Below are 27,626 nucleotides of genomic sequence, written 5' to 3'. Positions count from 1 at the left end.
GAGAGCACTTCCAGCCTGGACAATGGGAATGGGAAGGAAGGGCTTTTCCAGCTGTTTAATACCCCGGGTGCTCCTCTCTGCCCTGGTGAATGGGAAAACCTCCTGCATTCCCAGCCTCTCTTCCTGCCCCTCTGGGAGCAGTGAATTAAAGGAATATTGGATGATCCCACGCTTGGTTATGTTTTATTAACCCAGAGCCTCCTCCCAGCACATCCAGTGGATCTGCTGGGTGTTTCTCCCTCTTTTCCAAGGCCTGGCTGCTGCTGTTATTCCCAATCCCACTCCTTGGATTGGCTGGGAGGTCAGGCTGGGGTCTTCAGGAAGAGGAGGGAAATTTGGGATGAAAAATGGGAATATTTGGTTTGTCTGAGGATGCTCTCTGTGCTAGCAGGCTTTGGGATGGGAGTTTTGCAGCAGGAATGGGGATGGATGGGGGAATAGGGATGGATTTGGGAAAGTGAAGTCATGGATGTCATGTGGAGCTATGGAAAAATCTCCTGATTTTCCAGCTTTGTTCCATCTCAGGATGATTAAAGCCAGGGGTGGGAGAACCCCCAGAATGTTGGATTTGAGGGAAAAGATATCAAAAACTGCCAACTTTCCATGAGCAGAGCTAAAGGAGGAATCAGGGCCGGGATTTTGCTCTGTCAGCTTTTGGGATCAGCGGGAAAAGCCAAACATGGATAATGGGACAGCTCCAGAAGTGCTGGGAAAGGTGTTAATTAGCCGTGATTTCCCAGCCCCGTGGAGATGGATTTGGATTAAGGGAACAGCCCCTGGAGACGGATCAGGATTAAGGAAACAGCCCTACATATTTTCTCCGTGGGAGCGGGGAAGCGTCAGGAATCGGGGCTGGAATCGGGGCAGAGATCGGGGCTGGGATCGGGGCAGGAATCGAGGATGGAATTGGGGCTGGGATCGGGGCAGGAATCGGGGCTGGAATCGGGGCTGGAATTGGGGATGGAATTGGGGATGGAATCAGGGCTGGAATCGGGGCAGAGATCGGGGCTGGGATCGGGGCAGGAATCCGGGATGGAATTGGGGATGGAATTGGGGCTGGGATCGGGGCAGGAATCCGGGATGGAATTGGGGATGGAATTGGGGCTGGGATCGGGGCAGGAATCCGGGATGGAATTGGGGATGGAATTGGGGATGGAATCAGGGCTGGGATCGGGGCTGGAAACGGGGCTTGAATCGGGGCTTGAATCGGGGCTGGGATCGGGGCTGGGATCGGGGCAGGATTGGGGCTTGAAACAGGTCTGGAATCGGGGATGGGATCGGGGTTGGAATCGGGGATGGAATTGGGGATGGAATCAGGGCTGGGATCGGGGCTGAGATCAGGGCTGGAATCGGGAGATGCCCGTTAATCCCATTAGGGATACAGAATTACCGGGAGGGATTATCAATCACAGAGTGTGAATCTGGAGGAGAGGGAGAGGTGATCACAATCCTGCTTTGTCCAGGGAATGGGGCTGGACAGGACGGGAAAAGCGGAGTTGGATGAGGCTGGAGCAGGGAGACCCTGAGGGACGGGATCTCGGCTGTCCCAAGGGATGAGGGAGAGTTTGGGATTCCAGAAGAATCCCCAGGCCAGGGCTGAATCCCAGAGCAGGAAATCCTGGTGGGAATTTTAACTGTTGCCATGAAGGGTCTGGAGGAGTCTGTGCCAAAAACCTAAATCCAAACTGAACACTCCTCTTCCTCTTCCTCTTCCTCTTCCTCTTCCTCTTCCTCTTCCTCTTCCTCTTCCTTTTCCTTTTCCTTTTCCTTTTCCTTTTCCTTTTCCTTTTCCTTTTCCTTTTCCTTTTCCTTTTCCTTTTCCTTTCTTTTTTCCCTTTCCTCCCTGTGGAGCCAGGACCCTTCAGAGCTGATCCAGGTGCCCCAGGCACCACCCCAGGTCATTTTTTTTTGGAAAAAGCCACACATCACACTCTGAATTACAAAAACAAAGTGGATTTTGGAGCTCCTGTGATTCCTGCATGGACTGGGTTTATTTTCCCTCTTCCTCTGCCTGACGTTGTGCCTCTGGAGAAGGAGATCAGAAAAGGAAAAATCCCAAAACACCAGTAATGATGATCCCTTCCCAACTCGTCCGTGCAGGAATCAATGGAAGGAGGGAGAGCACCCCTGGCAGCTGGGAGGGAGGGGGATCGATGGCTCCTCATTTGTCACCAATCAGAATCGGGGATAATTGGATTTCCTGCAAGTGGAGACATAAATCAGGGAATTCATCATCCTGGTCAGGGTCACCCCTTCTCCAGGGCCACCTGGGCTTGGGAAAACCTGCTTGAAATAGGTGGGAAACCCAACGGGGGGGTCCCAAACTGAAACCCTGCGATTTTCCTTAATGGAATTCATTATTTCCCCTTTTTTTCCCTTTCCAAGTCTGTGCTTCTCCCTCTAAAGCTGGAAAAACAGGAATATTAGGGAGGACTGGGGAGTTGGGGGTGAGAAAATTCCTTCCTGGGGTAATTTTCAGGAACAGAAGCATCTCTGGAATAACACCCCTGCTGTTATTCCAGGATTTTTTTGTCATCTCCCATAACCCCTTGCTATGATGGGATTTTTTGGGATCTCAAATAACGCCCTGCTGTTATTCCATGATTTTTTTGGGGACCTCTAAAAACCCCTCCACCATTTTTTAGGATTTCCAATAACCCCCTGCTGTTATTCCAGGATTTTCTGGGATCTCCAATATCCCCTTGCTGTTACTCTGGAATGGGATTTTTTTGGGATCTCCAAAAACCTCTTGTTGTGACTCCACAATTTCTTAAAATCTCCAATAATCCCCTGTTGTTATTCCACTATTTTTTGGGGATCTCCAATAACCCCTTGCTATGATGGGATTTTTTGGGATCTCAAATAACTCGCTGCTGTTATTCCATGATTTTTTTGGGATCTCTAAAAACCCCCTGCTCCAACTCCACCATTTTTTGGTATCTCCAACAACCCTTTGCTGCAGTTCCAGGATGGGATTTTTTGGGATGTCAAATATCCCTTGGCTTTTATCCAGGATTCATTTGGGATCTCCAATAACCCCTTGCTGTTACTTCAGGATTTTCTGGGATCTCCAAAATCCACTTGTTGTTACTCCATGACTTTTTGGGATCTCCAATAATCCCTTGCTGTTACTCCATGATTTTTTGGGATCTTCAATAGCCCTTTGTTACTCTGGGATTTTCTGATTTCTCTAAAAACCCCCTAGCTGTTATCCAGGATGGGATTTCCCTGGATCTTGGATGACCTGGGAAAAAACCCTTGTTTTCCCCTTCCCAAATGGGGAAACTGAGGCGTGGAAAGACCTGGAATCACGGAATGCTTCGAGTTGGGATGGACACTGAAGCTCCTCCCTGCCATGGGATATTTTCCATTGTTCCACCCCTGCCTGGAGCACTTCAGGGACAGGGAGCAGCTCTTGGCTGCTTCCTGCTCTGTTAATTATTCCTGCTGGGATTAACTCCAGCCAGGATTAACAGCCAGAGCTGTGGCTTCCTGGAATTGGCTGCTGGTGCCATAATCCTCATCCCAACGGAGCTGGAACAGTGGGAAAATCCTCAGCTGCTGCCAGCAAATCCCTCTCGAGCCAACAGCTGAACTCTGCCACACCTTTGGGATTTTTTTTTCCCGATTTTCCAGTTTGGGGCTCTAAAAAAGGATCGCTGGGTTCAATAATTCCATTTTTTACTCTGGAATTCCATTCCTGGGATGGATTTTGTTCAGTGCCACTGGCTGGGGATAAAATCCTTTATCCCAGGTGAGGTTTTCCATAATCTTGGTTCCCAGGGTGCAGCTTCTTGGGAAACTCCAGGAGCATCTGGTCAGGAATCTTTTCCTTGTCAGGATGCAGAGTTGAGCTGCTGGGAAAGGAGGGCTGGGAATTTGCTGGTGTGGGGAAAAATCCTGCTTCCAATCTTTTCCAGTGCAGGATTAGGATATGGCCTCTCCTTCTCCTGCCACACTCAATTCAAGATTAATTCCACATCTGCACATGGAGATCAAATCCCACAGTGCTTCCCGTGGAGCTGCTTGATTAAAAATCAGGGAAAAGTGGATCAGGGGGGATTTTTTTTAGCCCTGGAACACCTGGACATTCCAGTTTGGAGTGTTAATCCAGGTTAATCCAGGTGCTGAGGAGGTGCCATGCCCTGCTGGAAGGATTTTAGGGAGTGCTGAGCCATTCCAGAGGCATTCCACTGAATTTGGTGGTGGATGGTCACACCTGCTTGGCAAAATTTGGATTGTAGTAAAATTCCCTGCCTGGTGATCTTGGGATTTGCTGGAGAAAGACAAAAATCCATGGAAATGGGTTGGAGAGTGATCCATGGGGCAACTGGGGGCAGCTGGAAAAAATAGGGGGAAAGAAGGAAAAACTGGGATTTTTTTTTTCCCCCAGTTCTCACAGTTTCATTGGGATCTGTTGGGAAAGAGAGGAAGGAATTCCCTCCTGGGATTGATCAGCTGGAGGGAATTCCTGCCCTGCAGCCCAGACTGGGGGTGGAAGCACTTCTGGGTGGGAAACTCAGAGGAAAATCAGCTGATGTGGAGGAAACCCACGGGGTTTATTCATTGGGAAGAGGGAAAATTTGGGATGAGAGGTGACACCTCCCACCTGTCTGGCCTTGTTTGGCCAAAATCCATTGGCTTCACCCCATGGAATGGGAATAAAATGGGGGAGCGACTGATTTGGGGGAATTCTCCCTTAATTAGCTTGGGGGTGTTGATTGGCAGCTGGGAATCAGCCCTGATTTGCATATTTGCACAGATGCAAATGAGGGGCACGACCTCCATTTATCAAACGAGACGTCTCAGACCCAAACTGACCCTGAGGAATTTTCAGCTCCATTTTGGCTCCAGCAGCTGCTCCAACATCTGGGAAGAGGCCACGAGGTGCCAGTGGAGCCATCACTCCAAATTAGGGATGGTGCCAGGTTTTTGAGGGAATTTGGCTCTGCTGGATTCACCTTCCCACCTTCCCCTGGATGAGGGAAATCGTTTTGGATTCTGGCAGAGCCCAAAATGATCCAAACAAAATTAAAAATCTGTAGAAGTCGTTAGATAATGAGGAAAAGGGGTTAAAGGAACAGGGGAAATTACAGTGGAATGATGACAAACATCTGGCTCTTCCCAAAATCCTGGTCTAACAACTCGCCAGGAGCTCTTCCCAAAATCCATACCCAATGAACCATTTCAAGCTCTTCCCAAAATCCAAAGCCAACAACCCATCCCAACCCCTTCCCAAAATCCAAACCCATCAACCTATTCTGATCTCTTCCCAAAATCCAAACCCAATGACCCTTCCTAAGCTCTTCCCAGAATCCAAATCCACAGCTCCTTCCAAACTCTTCCCAAAATCCCAATGGCCAATCCCACGTTCTTCCCAAAACCCAAACCCAACCACCCATCCTGAGCTCTTCCCAAAATCTCAACAACCCCTTCCAAGCTCTTCCCAAAATCTCAACCCCATCACAAATCCCAAATTCTTCCCAAAGTCCCAACTCAACCACCCATCTTTCCAAAATTCCAACCCAACAACCCATCCCAAGCTCTTCCCAAAATCCCAATGACCCCTTCCAAGCTCTTCCCAAAATCCAAACCCAACGGCCCATCCCAAGATCTTCCCAAAATCCCAATAACCCCTTCCAAGCTCTTCCCAAAATCCCAATGACCCCTTCCAAGCTCTTCCCAAAATCCAAACCCACAACTCCTTCCAAGCTCTTCCCAAAATCCCAACCCATTGACCCATTCTGATCTCTTCCCAAAATCCCAACCCAATGATTAATCCCAAGTTCTTCCCAAAATCCCAATCCAACAACCCATCCCAAGCTCTCCCCAAAATCCCAACGACACCTTCCAAGCTCCTCCCAAAATCCCAACCCAATGGCCAATCCCATGTTCTTCCCAAAATCCAAATCCAATTACTCATCCTGAGCTCTTTGCAAAATCAAAACCCAAAATTCCTTCCAAACTCTTCCCGAAATTCCAACCCAACAACCCATCCCAAGCTCTTCCCAAAATCCCAACGACCTATCACAGATTTGAGCAGCTGTGGGAGATCCAGTGGGATGCCCAAGGTTTTATTTTATGGAAATATCAATGGGATGAAGATGTGGAGATAAAATATTCCCCCCTCCAGCACCACCAGGATTTTATGGAAACATTGGGAGTGGAAAAGGGGGGGGAAGTTATAAATAAAACTTTCCAGTGATTTGGTAAATGCTCCTAAACATCCTTCCCATGCAGAGATAAATATTCCATGTGTGATTTACGGCCTTGCATTCCCAGGCTGTGCGGGCAGGGGGATAAAATCCAATAAATCACGGGGAATATCAATGCAGCCACCACATTCCAGCTGATAAGCAGCCTGGGCTGGGAAAATCCATCTTTTCCGTGCCAGCTGCGCCTTGATGGAGTTGATTTAAGGAGATTTGGGGTTGGGAGGGGTTTCCCAAGTCTTGGAAGGATCTTGGATCCTTCTTTGTGTGTTTGTGGATTCTCTTCAGGGGCGGATGGGTGTCAGTTTTGGGGGTGTTGGAATTTTGGCCTAAACAGAAGATAAATCCTGTCCTTCCCAGGGAAATACTTCCCAAATCTGACTGATCCTGGTTTTCTGGTGGGTGTTTCTTCCCTCCAATCCTGTTTTTCTTGTGGTCACCCCCAAATCCCTGGTTTTGTTCCATCTATCCCAGGGACATACCTCCCAAATCCAAACTGATCCTGATTTTCTGGTGGCTGTCACTTCTCTCCAATGCTGTTTTTCCTGCATCCATCCTGAAATCCTCACTTTTCCAGCATCCCTGGTTTGGTAGCCACTGCATTTGGCTCTCGGGATGGGTGAGATGCATTCCTTGCATCCACCATGGAATTACACCTCTGAGTATCCAGGAAATCTCCGGATTTTTAGGATGAGGGACCCACTGAACATCCATCCAATGACTCCAAGGCCATTCCAGGGTTTTATAGCAGAGCCTGGGCTCCCTCCAGCCACAGCTGTCACAGTTTTCCCTCCAAGCATCCATCTTTTTCCTGGAACGCCGCGCTCCCGGTGGATTTGCACTGGAGATGTCGAACAAGCGCGGAATCGACGCCGCGAGTCAAAGCCAAGCCGGGAAGGAGCTGCCTCATCCCGTGCTCCAGTGAGCCAGAACAGCTCCCAGCAGCTTGGGAAAAAAAGGATGAAGACATTCCAGGATTTATTCCAGCCCGTGCCCAAGGCAGGGAGGTGATTCCCACGGCTCAATCCCGGATTTGTTTGTCGGGAGACGTGCGGCAAAGGAGGAAAACTGGAGTTTTCCTGGGATTTATTGGGCGTGGAGAGAGCTGGGGTTGAATCATTGTGGGAAGGAAATGGGCAGGGGAAGGTGGAAATGTGGGAAGGAGGAGATGGAAAGAGGATGGAGATTGGAATTGGAGAGCAGCACCAGGAGGATCCCAAACCCCAAATCCCAAATTTCCTTCCTGCAGCCCTTCCACCCCCAAAGTGCCCCAACCCTCCCTTTCCATCTGAAATCCTGTATTGTGCTGAGGTTGTGCCAATGGGGATGAAAATCCCGTGGTGTTGGAATGTCTGGAATGTTTTTAGCCTGGCAGGATCCATTTGGATCTCATTCCTCATTTCTCTGCTGCCTCCGGAGCCGCTGGAATCTTGGAGCTGAAAAGAGCCAATCCCACCCCCCCCCCCCCCCCCCAGAAGATAAAAGTGACTCCAGAGCTCATCATGAGGAGAAAATGAATTAAAAATTGTATTTTCCTGAAGATCCATCAGCATCAATCCTTGGGAAGCCCTCAGGTGGTGTTGGAGATGTTTCCCATGGACACAAGGACATTGGGAATCACAGCACGGAGCAAATCAGGAATTAATCCTTTTCTTTGGACTGGGATGTTTTGGGATATCTTTTCTTTGGGATATTTTGCTTAGAAGGAATCTGGGATTTAAGAGAAAAAGGGAAGCTGAAGAGTGGTTAAAATTCCATCTCAACGGGATTTATGTGTTGAAATCCTTGGAAGATGGGACTGGGGATTGGTTTTATCCATATTTTATAAAAATACAGAATCATGGAATGGGTTGGATGGGAAGGACCTTAAATCCCATCCCATTCCCTGCTGTGGACAGGGACACTTTCCCCTATCCCAGGCTGCTCCAAGCCCAACCAGGCCTTGGCCCCTTCCAGGGATGGAGCAGCCTCAGCTTCTCCAGGCCAAACTGATCCATAAAATTCAATTGTTCCCAAATTCCGACACATTTTACCCATGGAATATGATGGGAAGCAGCCCCCAGGGCCCGGCTGTCCCCGGCATGAAGTGGTTCCCTCACTTCATCTTCATTTAAAAGGGGCTGAGAGGCCAAAGGGGCGGCACTCAATCCATGGATCGACCAAAGGATCGATCCAAACCATCGATCCCCATCACAAAGAGGCTCGGGATGCATCTGTGAGGTTCCACATCCCATTAATTGGAGAAAAACTGACCCAAAGCATCGGCTGGACATGCCCCTGCTCATCCCATACATTTTCTCCTGATCCCTGAAAATTTAGGAGCTGGTTTGGTCCAGCGGCCCCGCCTAAGGAATAATTCCAGCTCCAGCTGCGGAATCGTTCCCTCCCACTTATGGAAATGAGGGAGGGAAGCGGCGTCTAATGAGATGTTTGTGAGGGAAGAGGAATTTTAATTACTGGCTCTTAATTGTCTGCTCGGCCCGTTAACATCCCATTTTCCTGGGATTAATGCCATTCGCTCCCTGCCAGCCGGGCTCCTCCTCGCCCGGGGGCGATGCCAACTTTCCCGGGTTTATTTTAGGGAATACGCCCGTTTTCCAAAAGCCGGGATGACTTTTGGGAAGGTAGTGGAGAGGGGTTGCGGAGGTTTAACCCCGCCAGCGCCGAGCTGGTGGATTTTTGGGAAGCAAAGCTGAATATCCAAGGAAAACTCGTCACAAAACTACCCCAATCCATTTTTCCCGCTTCCCAAGGCTCATTTTCCGGGGAAGCGCTGTCACATCCATTCCCTGGCTGGTGTTAAACCCGTACCAAACGTTCATTCCCGTTTCAATATAACATAAAATCCCAGCTCAGCTTTCCAGGTGGAAAAACTCCGGGTTCAGCAAAATTCCGCCGCTCCGGGTGGGGCCAGCCGGGAATTCTTCGCCCTCTGAACCCTCCCAGGTTAACAAGGAGAGGCAGCGACATATTCCGACCGTAAATTGTCCTGGAATGTCATAAATAAGGCATGGCTGGAGCTGGGAAGGGAGTGGGAAGGAATTTGCTGCGTTCCCAGGAACAACTGGAGCTGCTGAATTTTTCATGGGCAAGATGTTGCAAAGCGCCGCCGGTCAGGGCGCGCTCGGCTCCTGCGGATCCGCGGGTGCCATCCCAGATGTTCGTGGATATTCTGCACCCCTCCGGTCAGGAATTTGCAGGAACACTCCCAGATTTTTCCAGGGGGGTTTGCACCCCTTTAGATCCCACTTCAAGGGGCAAAACGTCTCCTACTCTCCTTAAATCCTGGGAATTGCGGGATATCCGCCGGTTCAGGGAGTGCCGAACCCTTCCTGCTCCCTCCTGGTTTTCCCATCCCGGCCTGGCTTGGAAAAGGAAGGTGGAGAAATGGGAGGGAATTATGGATAAGCCCCATTAATCACTGGTAATTAAAATGATGAGGTGTCCGTGTTGTCACACGACATTCCAGAGGGGGATGGAGTCGCTGGATCCCAAGGATCCTCTCCTGGGACGCTGCTGCTTCCAAAGGCCATTCCTAAAAGGATGGGGATGGGTTGGACTTTGGGGACATGGAAGGAAGGAAAATCCATCCTCAGCTGGGGCTGCCACATCCAGGATGGGGCTTGGAGTAGGGGAAGAGTCCCTGACAATGGAATGGGATGAGCTTTAAGATCCCTTCCAATTCAATTCCAGAATTCCATGGGTTTGAAGTCAGATTTTTGGGAAGCACTGGGAGGTGAAAAATCCAGGAATGGGTGCCCTGGGTGACCTCCATTAATAAATCTTGGCTGTCCATGTGGATTGGAAGGAATCAGGCATGAGGGAAGATGTGGAAGGGGCTCCCTGTGGTGCTGGGATTCCTTGGAAGGCTCCATCGCTCTGAGCCCTTTCGCTGTGACATTCCCAATCCATTCCCTCCCTCCCCTCACCCCCAGGAACCTCTGAGGGATTCCAGCCACTTGTGCTTCCATTCCCACGGAATGTCCGGCTGCCTTTGTGGGCAGAAATCCCCATGGAATGCTGGGAAGGGCTGGGAATGGGGTTTTTATCCAGCATCCCGCACTTGCAGAGCTGGAGCAATTCCTGCCTCATCCCTGGGAGCTCTTTTGTAATTGGAAGCACCGAGCTTGTTCCGATGTTCTCCTTTATGAGCGCGTCACTCCCGATTTCAAAGGACATTTCCTTTATCCCTCCCTTCCCCCTCTCCTCCTCCTCCTTCCCTTTTCCCTTTTTTTAAAACCCCCCTTAAACTGGATGGCGCCAGAATTCCCAGCGATTGCCAGCAAAAATATCCTCTCCTCCCCAGGGTTGCCATCTAATCAGAGGATGAATTTCCAGAGGGCTGAATCCGATCCGGGGGAGGCCCGGCCCGGCTCTCTCTGGAAAATCTCCGACTGAAAAGAGCAAAGGGGAAGCGGAGCGAGGCGGAAAAGGGGACGCTGATAAAGGGATGCTGATAACGCGAGGAATGACAGAAATTTGGGATGGGCTCCTCCTTTGGAGCCCTTTCGGAAGAGTTCTTCCCACCCAGCCGTTCCCGTCACCACTGCTTTGTTCTCCTCCGTAAATCCCGAAAAAAACAGGGAGCCGAGGGAGGCTGTGGAGCAGCGCTGACACCTCGCAGTTGTTCCCTGTCGGGAAGTGAAGGGAAGGGGAGGATGAGGGATGGGATTCGCACGTCAGCCACAGCCAAGCAGCGGGGTCTGGACGGCTCCATCTGGATTCCTGCTTTATTTTCCAGTGCCTGCCTTTGTTTTCCCAGTTTTCCCCCTCCCCTCCACGCATCCTTGGCCGGCTCCTGTGGGGACTCGGCATCTGTTTCCCTCTCCTTCTTCTCTCCTTCTTTTTCACAACTTCTGGGCTGGTTTTGCTCTGGATTTGAGCAGGGATGCTCTTGGAGCATTTGGATTTTCCTTTTCCTTCCCCTTCCAGGCCCAGCTGAGTCTCTGGCATCAGCTCTCCGTGGGATCCTCATCCCACAGCACCAGAGCAATAAATCCTGGAGCTCCAGACCTTTGCCTTTTCCATGCAGGAAAAGCTCAGGAGCATCCTGTGGTTCCACACTGGTGTTTTTAGGGACGAAACATCGGGATTTAAGGCTCAGCCAAGCCGGAATTCCCTGGAATAGAGGTGGAAGCTGCTCCCAGTGCCAGCTCAGGGTGGTTTTCTAGCACACTGAGGGAGCAGAGAGGGGGGGAAACTCCCAATTTTGGGGTTTTTTTTGGCAACCCAGAAGATGCAGGTCAGGGATGGGTTTGGAGGGGGATTTCCTTGGGAAAATGTTTGGACGGGTGGATTTGCTGCATGGGAGTGGCTGAAACTCCCAGATTTGGTTCTTTTTGACTTTAAAAATCCACCAAAAATCAGTGAATGGTCCAGACACCACCAAAACCCTTGGCTGGGCCGGGATGGATCCCATTCCCATGGTAGTGTGTGGGTCTGGAAGGGAATAACATGGGAAGAGGGATGGAAAACATCTGGAAATGCTGCACTGGGAACTCCTGGATCCCGTGGACAGGAGGGAAAATCTAGTCTTAACTCTGGACTGGGATGGGGATTGTTCTGTTTCCCGTGGAAGTTCACTGGTCTGGAGGGGAATAATACGGGAAGAGGCTGGAAAACATCTGGAAACGCCGCTCTGTGAGCTCCTGGATCTCCCATGGACAGGAGGGAAAATCCAATCTTTGCTCCCGCTTTGGCGCTTCCTCCCCGGCTCCCTTTAATCTGCCGCTGATCCGGGGGCAGGCGGGAGCCGCGATCCCCGCGGAGGCTCCGAGGGGAGGCAGAGCATTCCCGCACGCACGGAGCTCCATCCCCATTTCCTTGGGGCGGATCCTGCCGCGCTGCCAAGGATTTGCTCATCCCCGCCGCTTCCCCGTGCCTGTTGCTCATCCCGGCCTTCGGAAATGTCAAAAGCCGAGCGAGGGGAATCGGGGCAGGAATCGGAGAGACCTGGGCTGCCCTTCCTCCCTCCCCCTCCTTCTCGCCCTCCTCTTCCTGCCATTCCTGCCTTTTCCATCCGCTGAGCCCCGAATCCAAGGGGCCCCCGTGCAGCCTTGGCAATCGCAGAGATTTAATCCCCGCTTTAGGAACAGAAATAAACCAGACAGGGAGAGGCTGGAAAGGCGCCGGCCCCAGGCAGACAGGGAATGCTGGCCAGGATTTGGGATTCTGAGGTGCAGCATCAAAATTCCCTCATTCCAAGCATCATTTGGGGCTGAAAAGGGATTTAACCCTCAGCCCTACATCCAAACATTCTCAAAAATCCGCTTTCCCCCCTGCATTTCCTGGTGCAGAGCTGTCCCCGCAGCCCCCCAAAAGCAGCAGAAAACGGGATTTTCCGGTTTTTTCCCGGTGTTCAATATTCCAGGCCACGCTGCCCTGCTGCCGCAGCCGGCACGTGTTCCCGGAGCGTGTTCTCCCGCAGGTCGTGCCTGGGATTTATGGCACAAACACCTCCGAGATGTTTTACAAGGAGTGCTGAGCTTCGGTTCACTGCCTGGGAGGCACGAAAAAAAAAAAAAAAAAAATCCAGGGAATTCATCTTTTCCCCTCTCAGAGCATCTTCCACAAAGGAATCTCTGATTTCCAGCCCCTTTTCCACACCTGTTCTTGTTTCCCAGATTTTATCTCGGCTATTTTCCCACCTGGTGTGAGGAGTGATTTTAAAAAATGGGATTTGGAGTTGGTGAGGAGTTTTTTTGGGATGTCCTGGTGCCGAACAGGGAAAGATGCCGAGGAAAGGCTGGGATTTGCCAGGCTGTCAATCCATCAATTCCCAACATCCACAGGAAAGGCAGGAAAATGAACCAGGAATGCAATTCCCTGTGCTGCTGTCCCCGGCTGCTCCCCGCTCCCGATTTCCCAACAAATCGGGGGAAAAGAGGGAGAAAAGGGACGGACAGAGCTGCCAGATTCCGATTTTCCCTCTGGAGTGAGGATGGATCTGGAATTCGGCTGTGGGGAGAGGGGGAAGGAGCTGGAAAAACGCCGGGCGGGGATTGTGCAACCCCAGGGGAAGATGTTGGACCCATTCCCGTCGGGAATGAGGAATTTGGGAAGTTTTTTGGGAAGTTTTCTGGAAGCACAGGGCAGGGAACGGAGAGAGATGATGGAAAGTCAGTGGCTCCATAATATGGACAGAAATGGGGTCCGCTGGGATTTTCCCAAATCCAGGAAGGGTTTCCCTCAATTTCGACATTTTTGGGATGGTTGGGGGTTTCCCAAATCCATCCCTGCGAGGGGTCAGGACTTGGCAGCGCTTTCCCTGGCATCCAACAGTGCCTCTCATCCATGGAATTCCTGGAAAACAGCGACTCAACCCCTAGTCCAAACTCCCCTGAAGCTCAGCGCTCATTTCCTGCCTTTTATTCCCACTTTTATCCCCGTTTTTCCAGGTTATCTGACGGTCAGCATCGAGCCCCTGCCTCCGGTGGTGGTGGGAGACGCCGTGACCTTGAAATGCAACTTCAAAACCGACGGGAAAATGCGGGAGATCGTCTGGTACCGGGTGAGCGCCGGTACAGAGGAGCTGATGGGAACATCAATTCCAGGAATATCCATCCTGGGAAATGGCTGCCCTGGGGAAATGTGGCCAGGAGGGATGTGGGATGGATTTGGGGTGGATTTTTTGGGGTGGCTGCCAGGAGGATTTAGGGATGGCTCATCTCCGTGCTGGGGTTTGGGTTGGAGCTGAGGTTGGCACCGCTCTGCCCAGGGCTTGGGGGGTGGAAAACGATGGGGGAAAGGGTGGGAAAAGGAAAATTTGGGATATCCGGCGTTTGGAGAGAAGTTTAGGGTTATTTAGAGTTTCTAAAAAATAAAAACTTTCCCTGTTCCCAAAAATTTTGGTAATTTGGGTGTTGAAAAGGAGGGAAGCTCCTGTTTTACTTGTGAAAGGAGCTTGGTTTCCTTCGAGAAAATGGAGAATTTGAAGGCCGAGTTTATTTGAAAAGATGAATTTTGAGATCGGTTTTATTTGGGAAAGGATTGAATTCATGGTTTTATTTGGGAAGGGGAATGTGGAGCCTGGAGCGCCAAATTTGGAGCCTTTAATTGGGAAAGGTGAATTTTGAGGGTGGTTTTAATTGGGAAAGGTGAATTTTGATGCTGGTTTTATTTGGAAAAGTGATTTTTGAGGCTGGTTTTATTTGGGAAAGGAAGGATTTGGAGGCCAGATTTAATTGGGAAAGGGAATTTGGGGGTTGGTTATATTTGGGGAAGGTGAATTTTGAGGCTCGTTTTATTTGGGAAAGGGGGATTTGGAGCCTGGTTTTGATTGAGAAAGGGAAATGCTCTTCTCCATTCCAGGTTTATAAATAGGGAAAGGATGGGGACAAATCCAGCTGTTGGAATGTGATGTGTGCACAGGAACATTCCCATGGAATCCAAGATGGATTTTCCCATAATAATTTATGGATGCACCCTAAATGCAGGACAGGAGTTCAGGCAGGGAATAAAACCCCAAATCTGCCCCGAATTCGAAATTCCAGCTTGGAATTGGTTTTGTCTCCCCTCTTTTTAAGGGTGGAATTTTTTTCTGCTGGCTCCGCCGTCTCCACCAGGTTTTTCCTTCCTTTTTCCACTCGGTAATGTTGGATTAACCCACTTTCCCTGGAGCTGGGGCTGGATTTGCATAATCCCCCCTGCCAGGAGGGAAGCGGGAGCGGCTGCTGCTGCTCCGGAGCGAATGATGCTCCGAGAACCCTCGGAGGGAAAGGCAAGGGCAGAAACATCCCAGCTTTTGTTTTTATCCCCACAAACCCCCTTTATTCCAGGGTTTTTTCTCCCTCCTTCCCTCTTGCTCCTTCCCGAGTTTGGGAAGTTGGGTTTTTCATGGATTTGCCAAATCCCTTCCTGATTTAAGTTATTTTTTCCTGTTTTTCTCCCTGTTTTGCCTCACTCCCGGACTTTGGCAGCTTTGCAAAGCTCCAGAGGCAGCTCTGGGTGTTGGAGGTGGTGGATGGATCGGGGAGAGCCGGGCGGAGCCGCGGAGTTCTGATCATTCCCTTGTAAATCGTGGGAATGTGGCTCCGGAGCCCGGGGCTGGGGCACACCCGGCTCACCTTTCCCGGATTTATTGGACAGGGAGCAGAGGGAGCTCCTGGAGCCTGAGGGGTCTGAGCTGCTCCGGGGGCGGGGAGGGGGAGGGAAAAGGGGGAGAGAGGTGGAAAAGTCAGTGGAGGCACTTTGGGGGGGAATGGAGTTGGGAATAACCGCTGGGATGGATCCAGAACCCCGGGGTGGATCCAGAACCGCTGGGGTTTATCCAGAACCCCTGGGATGGATCCACAACCACTGGGATGGATCCATAACCCATGGGATAGATCCAGAACCCATGGGATGGATCCAGAACCCCTGGATGGATCCAGATCCATGAGATGGATTCACAACCCCTGGGATGCATCTGTAACCCCTGAGATGGATTCTGATCCATAAACCCTGGGATGGATCTGTAAACCTTGCATGGATCCAGAACCCCTGTATGGATCCAGAACCCCTAGGATGAATTCAGAACTCCTGGGATGAATTCAGAACTCCTGTGATGGATTCAGAACCCCTGGATGGATCCATAACTCCTGGGATGGATCCATAACTCCTGGGATGGATCTATAAGCCATAGGATGGATCCATAACTCCTGGGATGGATCCATAACTCCTGGGTCTGTGATTCCATCCGGATCTGTGCACTCTGAGGCCGAGGAGCCTCATCCCAGGGGTGAAACCCCACGGAGAAGTCCCACACTGCAACCAGCACCCACAACTCCATCAATTCCCCTGGATTCCCCAGGGATGAGGGACAGACAGGGACAGCCCTTCCTCCCTCTGGGAAACCCTCAGCCCCTGGAGTGCCGCCGATTGCAGCATTCTCGGGAGGAGCAAAGGGAATTCTCCCCAGAATAAACAGGAGCACATCCCATGAGCGGAGGCGTTAATTAACATCCAACAATCCCAACACCTCCGGAAGGTGTGATGTTCTCGGGAACAGGTGTGAACACGGATCAGCACCTGGAGAGCTCCCGAAAAAACCTCGGCAGGAGACGGGGGTGGAGGAATCCGCTCGGGATGAGCAGGGAACACCCGGAGCTGCTCCTTGGCTCCTGGCGTCTCCAGGATTTTCCTGTTCAGAAAAAACTCGCTATCCTGGAAAACTCCTGATTTAAGATTCTCCTAAATCCAGAGTTTTCCAGCATAATGAGTTTTTCCCGGTCAGTTCTCCAGGGAATGGGCAGAAAAAGCCTAAACCGGGAGTTTTCCAGGATAACAAGTTTTACCTGTTTGATTCTCCAGGGAATGGACAGGAAAAAACCTAAATCCAGAGTTTTCCAGGATAACGAATTTTTCCTGTTTGATTCTCCAGGGAATGGACAGGAAAAAGCCTAAATCCAGAGTTTTCCAGGATAACGAGTTCTTCCCAGTGGTGCTGACGTGGACACAGCTCTGCAGCTCCAGGGAATTTTCCCTCTTTCCAGAGCAATTTTTTATTTGCTTGGAGAAAGGGAATCCATTGATCCATCCCTGGGACACGGAGCCTGGATCAGATCCCAATTCCAGCCCTTTCCAACCACTCCCAACTCGCTCCCCTCATCCTGCATCCGTCACTTCCTGATGATTTTGGGTCCTCTGGGCATCCTGATGGGAGGCTCCGAAGGTTTTAATGGATTTTGGGAGCAGCAAATGTTGGTTTTAATGGATTTTGGGATTTTTTTGGGTCAATGTGGAGGGGAGAGCAGCAGGCAGGAACTCTGCAACAGCCAAGTTTTGTCAGGAATGAGATTTTTCCTGGGATTTATGAATAATGCAGGAAACAGAGCCCGGAATGTGTTCCTAAAATTCCTGGATGTGGAGATATCCCCTGGGAAAGGAACCATGGGATGCTGCCCATTTATCCTCCTTTTATGATTCCCAGCAGGAAGTGTTGGGCTGCAAATTCCTACGAAGTTTCACTTCCCAAAAAATTCCCCCAGGCTTGGATAAAAGGCTGGAATTGTGGCTGATCCCTGAAGAGAGAGAATTCCTGTTGTGCCTTTTCCTGGGATCTGTGAACTGCCTGGAATTCCCTCAGGGATCTTCCCACCACTCCCAATCTTCAGAGAATTTCTGGAGGGTGAATCCATTCGCGGTTTTCCTGCCCTTGGATGGGGCAGGATTTGGGATCACATCTGTCCAGATGTGCTGGGAAAACCCCAAGGCTGCAAATTCCAAATCCATGGGCACCACCTCCACCATTCCCAGTGCTTCCCACCCTAAAAGAATTACAAAAATCCCTTTGGAGCTGGATCCCTTCCCCACCCTGGAGCAGCTCCAGGTTTCTCCTCAACCACAAAGAAAAATCAGGAAAAATTTGTGGAAACTTCCCTGGAAACTTCCCGAGGCTGGAGATTTACAACTCCCATAATTTTCCCTACTTTTCTTTATCCCACATCCGTGCCAGGCTGGAATTTCATTCCCATAAAAGCCTCAGCCTGGGATAATAAATTGGAAGTGATTTTTTTAGTGGTGGATTCTTTTTACCTCCTTTCCAGCCGCTTTTTGCCATAAAAAAGTGAGAAAAGAGGAAATGAGGAATAGCAGCGGGATTTTGGGTGGGGATTTAGGGTTTTGTCCTCAGGAAATGTTGGATTTGAGGATTAAATTCCAAAATTTTCTGCTGCCGCTCCTGGTTTATTTTTAAAAATGGGAATTTTCACTTTGCCAGGAGCTGGTTTAGCCCCAAAATTCCCATTTTCTTCCTTATTTTTCCACTAAAACTCCTCCTCAAAAGCAGGGAAGGTAAGTCCAGAGTTGGGAAACACAGGGAATAAATGAGTCCTAAAAAAATAATTTTCCATTTAAAAATGAAAATTCCCAGCAGGAAAATGGAAAATGTGTATTTAATTTCATCTCAGCAGGGCCATCAGAAATCCATAAAATCCAAGCTGAAAGACTCTGGGATTCTATGGATAAATATGGAAATCATGATATAAAAACAAAATCAAAATTCTAATGTAAGTATTTAAAAGCACCGCATAAAATATAAAAATAAATGTATTTATAGTATTTATTAATAGAGATTAAAATTCAAATCAATGTATTCAAATCTAAACAAACATCAAAATATTTAAAATTACATTAAAGTGCAAACAAATCTATTCAAATCTAAATCAGTGCATTCCAATTCAAATCTATTTGAATCAAAATAAATTTAATCAAATTCTCAAATTGAAATATTCCAAAACAGACAGAAAATCCCAAATTTGAGACTCTGGGATTGTCTCCTTAGGTCACTGATGGCGGGACCATCAAGCAGAAGATCTTCACCTTCGATGCCATGTTTTCCACCAATTTTTCCCAGATGGAAAATTACCGGAAGCGGGAAGAGCTCGTTTACCAATCCACCGTGCGGTGAGTTCCTTTTCCTTCTTGTCCTGTGTGAAGGGCAGGTGTCTGCCAATAAATGCAAAAGATTCTCTTTGAAATGGAGAATGTAAACCCTTTCCCCAAATTATTATAATTTTGAAATTAAGGGGCTCTCAGGCAAAGATATGGGAATTAGGAATAACAGTTCTTTACTAGGAAAATTAAAATATTACAAATAACAATCCCAAAACACTGCCAGAGTCAGAATCCAAGCTGACACCCGTCAGTCAGTCAGGGTGGTGGCAGCAGTCCCATTCAATGGTGGCTGCATCCTCCTGCAGTGGCAGATGTGGTTCAGCTGGAGCAGTGCTCCTGGAGAAGGTGCAGTTTCCTCTGAAGCTCCAGGGATGATGTGGAAAGGTCTGGCTTTCCTCTGGAATCCAGTGGGAAGAAGGATTACTTGCTGTCCAAAATCTCAGTTTTTATCTGGGTAGGAAATGTTTGGCTCCTGCCCTGGCTGGAGCATCTCCCAGTGGGATGATGGAATTTTTTCAGTCATGCACTGGGACTCACTGGCCATGAACAGGAGATATCTCCTGGAGGGAGGATGGGCAGTGGAAAGATAAAGATGATTGTCCCAGCTGGTTTAAAGATGGCCCATTAGCAGAGAATATGTGCCAGGAGATCAGGGTCACTGCCCCAGCTGGCTGCAGCAGATGGTGACAGAATACACATTTCTGGCCACATCAACCCAACACACTTTTAATGCCAATTTTTAGGATTTTTCCCCTAAGTTTTCCATTGAAAGGATTCCAGCAGACCCTGCCAGTATCCATGGGGTGTTCCCATTTTCCTGATGTTTCTCAGGGGAAAGGTGGGGAAAATGGGGATTTTTAGAGGTGGAAATGAGCAGAGAAACTCAGACCTTGGGAAAATCGAGAAATCCAGATCCATATTTATTTATAAAACAAGCATAGGAACGTCTCCTTGCTTTTATTCCAAGTGAGAATCACTTCCAGAATTCCAGGTTTATTCCTGATTCCACACCTGCTCCATTCCAGCTGCTCCAAAACAACACTGGAGCTTGGAAAAAAATGGTTAGGAGAGGCTGGATGCAAGGGGGAAAAAAACTGGGATGACATTTTTCTTTCTCCCAGCCTCGTTTCCTTGGGAAATGAGAATTTCCTGATTGGATTTTCCCAGCTCACTTTTCCCCTCATGGAAATAAGAAAAAATGTCAGTGTGGAGGGGAAAAACTGGGATTTTCTCCATTCTGGGATGTTTTCCACTTGGAACTATCCAGGGGGGCTTGGGTAGGGCTGGGCCTGGCTCATCCCGTGGGAAATTCTTCCCAATCCTTTGGAATTTGGGGTTTTTTGGGGATTTTTTGCTGGTTTTGCCTGTTTGGAGTGGGGGTTTTTAATCCTAAGGAAAAGTATGGCTGTGTGGGGATAAATGTGGATTTAGAGTGGGAAAAGAGTGGGAAAACAGGGATGGAGTGGGAATATTATGGGATGGATCTGGAGGATCTTCAGGCCCTGCTCAGCAGAGATGCGGGAAAAGTTTGGGAATGCTCAGGGGGATCAGGAGATGCTCAGGGAATGCTCTGGAGATGCTCAGGGTATCCAGGGCTTACTCTGAGGATACTCAGGGGTTACTCAGAGAATACTCCAGGGTCACTCAGAGGATTCTCAGTGGATACTCAGAGGATACTCAGGGGTCCCTCAGAGGATACTCAGGGGTCACTCTGAGGATTCTCAGGAGTCACTCTGAGGATACTCAGAAGATACTCAGGGGTCACTCAGAGGATACTCAGTGGTTTCTCACGGGTCACTCTGAGGATACTCAGGGGTCACTCCGAAGATACTCAGGGGATTACTCGGAGGATACTCTGGGGATGTTCAGGAGAAGCTCAGGATGCTCATGTGGATGTTCAGGTAGGTCAGGAGCTACTCCAGAGTTACTCAGAGGAGTCAGAGGATGCTCAGAATACTTGAAGTTTACTCAGAGGATACTCAGGGGTTATTCAGAAGATTCTCTGGGGATGTTCAGGAGAAGCTCAGGATGCTCATGTGGATGGATGTTCATGTAGGCCAAGAGCTACTCCAGAGTTACTCAGGGGAGTCAGAGGATGTTCAGGATACTAGAGGGTTACTCAGAGGATACTTAGGGGTCACTCAGTGGATACTCCAGGGATGCTCAGGAGAACCTCGGACTTCCCACGTCAATGTTCAGGTAGGTCAGGAGATACTCCAAGGTTACTCAGAGGATACTCTGTGGATGTTCAGGAGAAGCTCAGGATGCTCATGTACATGTGTGTACATGTACGTCAGGAGATACTCCAGAGTTACTCAGGGGAGTCAGAGGATGCTCAGGATACTTGAGGGTTACTCAGAGGATGCTCAGAGGGTGTTCTGGAGAGACTCCAGAAAAGCTCCAGGGATGCTCCAGAGTTGCTCCATCCCCACATTTGGTTTCCCTGGATCCGCTGAGCTGCTCTTTGGATGTTGAACAAATTTCCTGACACCACCAATTCTTGTTGGGAGAAGGGTTTGGAAGCTCCACGCAGGAATTTCACACTCCTGACTCCGATGCTTTCCTTGGGATTCAGCCGTCGCTTCCCTCCAGCCAGAGGGAATTAAACGGGATGAAAACATTCCCTGTGCCCATGGAAGGAGTTCATGGGATTAGGAATCAAACACTCCCTGTGTATGGAATGAGGGACTGGGAGAAACCCTGAAGAAGGCGAACAAGGATCAAACATCCCATCAAACATTCCCTGTGCATGGAATGAGGGATTGGGAGAATCCCTGGAACAGGAACAAGGATCAAACATTCCCTGTGCAAGGAGCAGTGGATCAGGAGAACCTGGAGAAGGAGAACAAGGATCAAACATCCCATCAAACATCCCATCAAACATTCCCTGTGCATGGAATGAGGGATCAAGAGAATCCCTGGAAAAGGAGAACAAGGATCAAACATCCCCTCCCTGCTCATGGACTATCTCCATGATGAGGAGCAGCTGCCACTTTTCTTGACTCCAGTGGTTCTGTTTTCCTCCCTTTCTCCACATGTTGTAGAACAAATGGAATTTGGGAGCAGAAAATTCCCCTGCTCCAGCACCAGGCACTTGAAAGCCTCGGGAATGGCCGGGAAATTGGGCGTGGAACTGGGAGATGTTGATGGGAAAAGCGTTTTCACCCCAAGGCTTTTTTTGCCAGGGAAAACAGGAACCAGGAAAGAGGAAAACAGGAAAACAGAAGCCTGGGGAGGAGAAAATTCCCAGAGCTGGTTTTCCCAGCTTTCTTTGGGAACATCCTGCTGGTTCTGGGCTCTCCTGGAGAATTGGGGCAAGCCCAGGAAGGTTTGAGGATGGAGGAAGCATTTCCCTGTCACCGTTATCCCGGTCCTTGTCACCGTTATCCTGCTCCTTATCACCATTATCCCGGTCCCTATCGGCGTTATCCCAGTCCCTTATCACCGTTATCCCGGCCCTTATCAGCCTTATCCCAGTCCTTATCGGCGTTATCCCTTGATGCTTCTGAGTGTTATCCCGATCCTTTATCAGCATTTTCCTGCTCCTTATCAGTGTTTTCCCGGGTGGAGCCGGCTTTATCAGCATTTTCACGCTCCTTATGAGCATTATCCCAGGCAGAACTGTCCCAGGGAATATTATCCCGGGAGAAGCCGGTCACATCTGCATTTCCCCATTCCTTATTAGCATTTTCCCCGTTCCTTATCAGCGTTTCCTAGTTCCTTATCAGTGTTTTCCCCGATCCTTAGTACCATTTTCCTGCTCCTTGTCAGAGTCATCCCAGGCAGAACTGTCCCAGGGAACATTATCCCGGGAGAAACCGGTCTCATCTGCATTTCCCCATTCCTGATTAGCGTCCTCCCGTTCCTTATCAGCGTTTTCGCGGCTCCTCATCAGCGTTTCTCCAGCCTTATCAGCGTTTTCCTTGCTCCTTATCAGCAGTTCCCGGTTCCTTATCAGCGCGGCCCAGGGGCTGCCGGCACCGTCTCTTTCCATCCCGGCTCTGAGCTGTGAGGAACAAAGCTGGGACAGATCCAACCCCTCCAATCCTGGTTTTTTTTTTTTTTCTCTTTCTCTTTATTAAAATCCCACCCTCGTCCTACGGCGCCGCTTTAGGAATTTCCAAATCCCGTTTTTCCCTTGTTCTCAACTCGGGCGTTTGCCTTTCTAGGGCCAGCTGTTCCTGTCTCCCATCCTTGGGAATACCAAACCGAGCCAGTCAGGCCCCAAAATCCACGTGCAAATCCAAAGGAATCCTTCCAAAAGTGTTGGGGTGGGATCAAAGCTGCTCTGAAACGCTGCTAATGGGGATTCCTGATCCATGCAGGGAGAATCAGAGGCTGGAGCAGATGGCAGAGGGTTGGAATTGTTGTATCCATGGAAAGGAAGGAATGGTCACTTCCAGGGGATCCTTGGAGCAGGAAGGGAAGGGAAAAGAGGAGCTGGAAAGGAAGGGAAAATTCCCCTGGGTGCTGCATGAGGGAATTGCTCTGTCCATATGGGATGGATGAGGTGGGATGAGGCTGCTGGAGAGGAGGGATGTATCTCCTGGAAAGTGGGAATGGTGTCAGCTGGAGAGGAGGGATAGACCTCCTGGACAGAGGGAATTCTGTCAACCAGAAGGTGGGATTAATCTTTTGGAAAGTGGGAATGCTTCCAGCCAGAAGGTGGGATGGATCTCCTGGAAAAAAAAAGGGAGTGCAGCCAACCAGAAGGTGGGATGGTGCTGGGATGCTCTTCCCCACAACAGCAGAATGGCAGTGCCAGCTGGAAAGGTGGAATGTTGCTGGAAAAGCAGGATGAGGCTTCTGAATGGTGGGGTGGGATAATGGTCCTGACTGGAAAGGTGGGATGCTTCCAGCTGGAGAAGTTGGGATGATGTTTCCAGCCAGTGAGGTGGGATAAAGCTTCCACTGGGGTGGGATAATGCCTGAGACCAGGAGGGGATGGGATGTTTCCAGGCAGTGAGGTGGGATAAAGCTTCTGAATGGAAAGGCAGGATGCTCCCAGCTGGAGAAAATGGGATGATATTTCCTGCCAGGAGGAAGAAAGTTGTAGACCAGTAAAGAGGAGTGGGACCAGCTGGAGAAGTGGAATGGGATATTGGCTGGGAATGCTGGATGGGATATTGGCTGGGAATGTGAGATGCTCCCAGCTGGAGTGGTGGGATGGTGCTGCCAGCAGGGAAGGTGAGATGGAGCTAGCTGGCACTGTGGGATGGGATGGGGCTGCTGAATGGGAAAGTGGAATGCTGCTGGCCAGAAAAGTGGGATGCTGAGGACCAACAAGGTGGGATGCTGAGGATGAGAAAGGGGCAATGGTATGGACCAAAAAATTGGGATGGTGAGGAGAAGGAAGGGGGAATGCTGAGGACAGGCAAAGTGGGATACTAGGGATCAGAAAAGTGAGATGGTGAGGATCAGAAAAGAGGGATAGTAGGGATTAAAAAGGAATTCTGAGGAGCAGAAAGGTGAGACAGTGAGGATTGGAAAAGTGGGATACTGAGGACCAACAAGGTGGGATTCTCTGGACCAAAATAGGGGGATTCTGAGGAGCAGAAAGGTGGGATGGTGAGAAGCAGAATTATGGCATGGTGAGGAGCAGCAATATGGGGTGGTGAGGATCAAAACTGTAGGATACTGAAGATCAGAAAGGTGGGATGGAGAGGAGCAGAAAGGTGGGATGGAGAGGAGCAGAACTGTGGGATGCCTCTGGCCAGGCAGCTGGGCTGCTGCTCAGCAGTGAAGTGACCCCTGTGCAGCCTCCTGAGCATTCCCAGCTCCAGCAGCACGGATCCTTGGGCACAACTCCTCCTCTCCCATTTTCCCCAAGTCCATCTAAAGTCTCTGGATTACAGGTAGATCGATGAGCACTCCTGGCTCACTCAGGATTTGGGATTTGCTGTTTTCTCCCCCACTTTGTGGGAATCCAGAGTATTCCTCTGTCTTCCCTGGGAGGTTTAACACCTCCCTGGCAGGGTCCCCAAAGACCCTCGAATGAGACCCAGGTGTCTCAGGGGCTGGATTTATCTGCTTGGAACAATTTACCAACATTGAGAGAAGAAATGCAACCCCCAAAAATTAATAAAGTATAAATTAGACTGTTTGAATGTAGATAGACTTTTTGGGATGTTTGTGATAAGGGACACGTGGCCAAGGTGGAGAATTTGGGGTGTGGATACTCCTTCCTCCTTCTTCTCTGTGACATCCATGCTGGGTGACAGATTGGATGGGGACAGAGCTGGACCATTTAACAAGATTGCATTGTATTGGAAAATACTTGTAAACATCAAATATGTAATTTAGACTAAAAAGATAAGCCCTGCCTTTACCAGGCAGATTCTGCCCTGGATGTCTGGTAAGCAGACTGCTGTTCACTAGACAAAGAATTCCTGAGATAAGAAACAATAAACAACCAAGAACAGCCTCCTGCAGCCTCTCATCAGTGGGCAGAGGAAAGAGCTGGGCTCCAGATCACCTGCATGTCCTGCAGAGGTGATCTCAGGTCTAAGGAGAAGCAGGATGAGTGAGACCACTTGGACTGGCAAGGTTTTCCTTTGGCACTCCTGGGTGGGTGATGCCCATGCTCGTGGCTCTGTGCTCCATCCACATCTCCTTCCAGTGATACATCTTCTCCCAGTGACACAGCTCCTTCCAGTGTCACAGCTCCTTCCAGTGACACAGCTCCTTCCAGTGACAGTGACACAGCTCCTTCCAGTGTCACAGCTCCTTCCAGTGACAATGACACAGCTCCTTCCAGTGACACAGCCCCTTCCAGTGACAATGACACAGCTCCTTCCAGTGACAGTGACACAGCTCCTTCCAGTGTCACAGCTCCTTCCAGTGACACAGCTCCTTCCAGTGACAATGACACAGCTCCTTCCAGTGACACAGCTCCTTCCAGTGTCACAGCTCCTTCCAATGACACAGCTCCTTCCAGTGTCACAGCTCCTTCCAGTGACACAGCTCCTTCCAGTGTCACAGCTCCTTCCAGTGACAATGACACAGCCCCTTCCAGTGACAATGACACAGCTCCTTCCAGTGACACAGCTCCTTCCAGTGACAATGACACAGCTCCTTCCAATGACACAGCTCCTTCCAGTGACACAGCTCCTTCCAGTGACAGTGACACAGTTCCTTCCAGTGTCACAGCTCCTTCCAGTGACAATGACACAGCTCCTTCCAATGACACAGCTCCTTCCAGTGACACAGCTCCTTCCAGTGACACAGGTCCTTCCAGTGACAGTGACACAGCTCCTTCCAGTGTCACAGCTCCTTCCAGTGACACAGCTCCTTCCCCTCCAAGGAGCTGCCAGTGCCAGGGAGCTCCTTAAGCATTCCTGAGCTCCTCCAAAGCCTTGGGAGTTGTTAGGAGTTTATTGTTCCCTTCCAACCACGATATCCAGGTGTGGACTGATGAATCCCACAGGAAAAGGGGGTGGGGGTGGACTGGTGAGCGCTGTCCCTCCCCCACAGCCTTCCCGAGGTCCGGATTTCGGACAACGGTCCCTACGAGTGCCACGTGGGGATCTACGACCGAGCCACGCGCGAGAAGGTGGTTCTGGCCTCTGGGAATGTGTTCCTGAACGTGATGGGTGAGCACCGGGAGAGACGAAACCAGGGTCTGAGGGAACAGCAGGGACTGGGGGCTCTGCTGTCCTGGGGGTGGGATGGGGATGGGATGGGGAAAGTGGAATGGGAATGAGGATGGGGAATGGGGATGGGAATGGGGAATGGGGAATGGGGAATGGGAATGAGGATGGGAAATGGGGATGGGAATGAGGATGGGAAATGGGGATGGGAATGGGGATGGGGATGGGGATGGGGAAAGTGCAATGGGAATGAGGATGGGGAATGGGGATGGGAATGGGGATGGGAATGAGGATGGGAATGAGGATGGGGAATGGGGATGGGAATGGGGATGGGGATGGGGATGGGGATGGGGATGGGGATGGGGATGGGGATGGGGATGGGGATGGGGATGGGGATGGGGATGGGGATGGGAATGGGATGGGATGGGAATGGGGACGGGGAAGGGGATGGGCATGAGGAAAAGGACAAGGATGAGGGTGAGTATGGTGTGGCTTGAGGGATGAGGATCCCCATGGGAATGGTTGTGAAGCTGGGGATGAGACATGGCTGGGGCAGGGAGAGGGACAGGGATAGGAGGACAACAGGGAATGGGATGAACATGGGGAGTAGAGATGGGCATGGGAATGGGACTGGGGTTTGGAATGGGAGGGGGGATGGAAATGGGAATGGGAATAGGGATGAAATGGGTATGGGGATAATAAAGAGGATAACATGGGGAGAGGGAGGAAGAAGCCATGACAATGAAGATGGGGATGGCACAAGGATGGGGACACAGATGAGGATAGGAAGGAGAATGGGGAATGGGATGAACGTGGGAAGGTGCATGGCCATGGGTATGGGTTTAGAGATTGGGATGGAGAGAGGGAGGAGGAAGAGGATGGGGATGAATTGGGGATGTGCCAAGGATGGAGATGGACCAAGGATGGAGGTAAAGACAGGACAAGGATGTGGGGGGATGGGATTAGGACAGGAATGAATTGGAGGTGGAGAGGGGGATGGGGAAAGATGGGAATGGGAACAAGGATGAGAATGGGGATGAGGATGAGGATAGGGATGATAATGAGGATGAAGATGAAGGATGAGGCTGGATGGGGGTTGTTGAGGCTCCACGCTGACCTCCTGGCTCTGTCCTGCAGCTCCCCACATCCATCTCAGTGCTGGCTGCTGACACCCGGCTCCTTCAGCCGCTAACCAGGCGCAGAACTTCACCCTGGTGTGCGTGGTGTCCGGAGGAAACCCGCCCCTCTGGGTGAGCTCCTGGGTGGGATTCCCTCCCACCAACACCTGGAACCACCCAACACTCCTCTGATCTCCACCAGATCCATCAGGCCAACCGCTCCCCAGATCCCACCGAGGGAAAAATTCCATCCAAATGGTGTTTGGTGTGGACACACTGAAGGCCAGGCAGAGTTTGCCAGGATTTTTTCAGGTTCTGAGCTCTTTTCTCTT

At 50.2% G+C, this 27,626-nt stretch overlaps 2 protein-coding genes across 2 annotated transcripts in view; one reads left to right on the top strand and one right to left on the bottom strand.

Moving 5' to 3' along the window:
* Positions 1 to 27,626, bottom strand: part of PAX7 (paired box 7) — a gene marked incomplete at its 3' end in the record, with an annotated part of 223,924 nt that overhangs the window by 94,333 nt on the left and 101,965 nt on the right.
* The window catches only part of IGSF21 (immunoglobin superfamily member 21), a gene marked incomplete at its 3' end in the record, with an annotated part of 38,703 nt that overhangs the window by 8,808 nt on the left and 2,269 nt on the right, over positions 1 to 27,626 (top strand). The window contains 6 exon segments of the mRNA XM_079326393.1: positions 13,610 to 13,722; positions 18,475 to 18,596; positions 26,061 to 26,172; positions 27,314 to 27,344; positions 27,347 to 27,406; positions 27,409 to 27,426. Coding sequence (XP_079182519.1) covers positions 13,610 to 13,722; positions 18,475 to 18,596; positions 26,061 to 26,172; positions 27,314 to 27,344; positions 27,347 to 27,406; positions 27,409 to 27,426 — 456 coding nt within the window.

The sequence above is a fragment of the Erithacus rubecula genome (genome assembly GCF_903797595.1).
Source record: "Erithacus rubecula genome assembly, chromosome: 24".
NCBI lineage: Eukaryota > Metazoa > Chordata > Aves > Passeriformes > Muscicapidae > Erithacus > Erithacus rubecula.
Note: the sequence above shows the minus strand (reverse complement) of the source record. Positions and strands in the feature narration are given on the sequence as shown.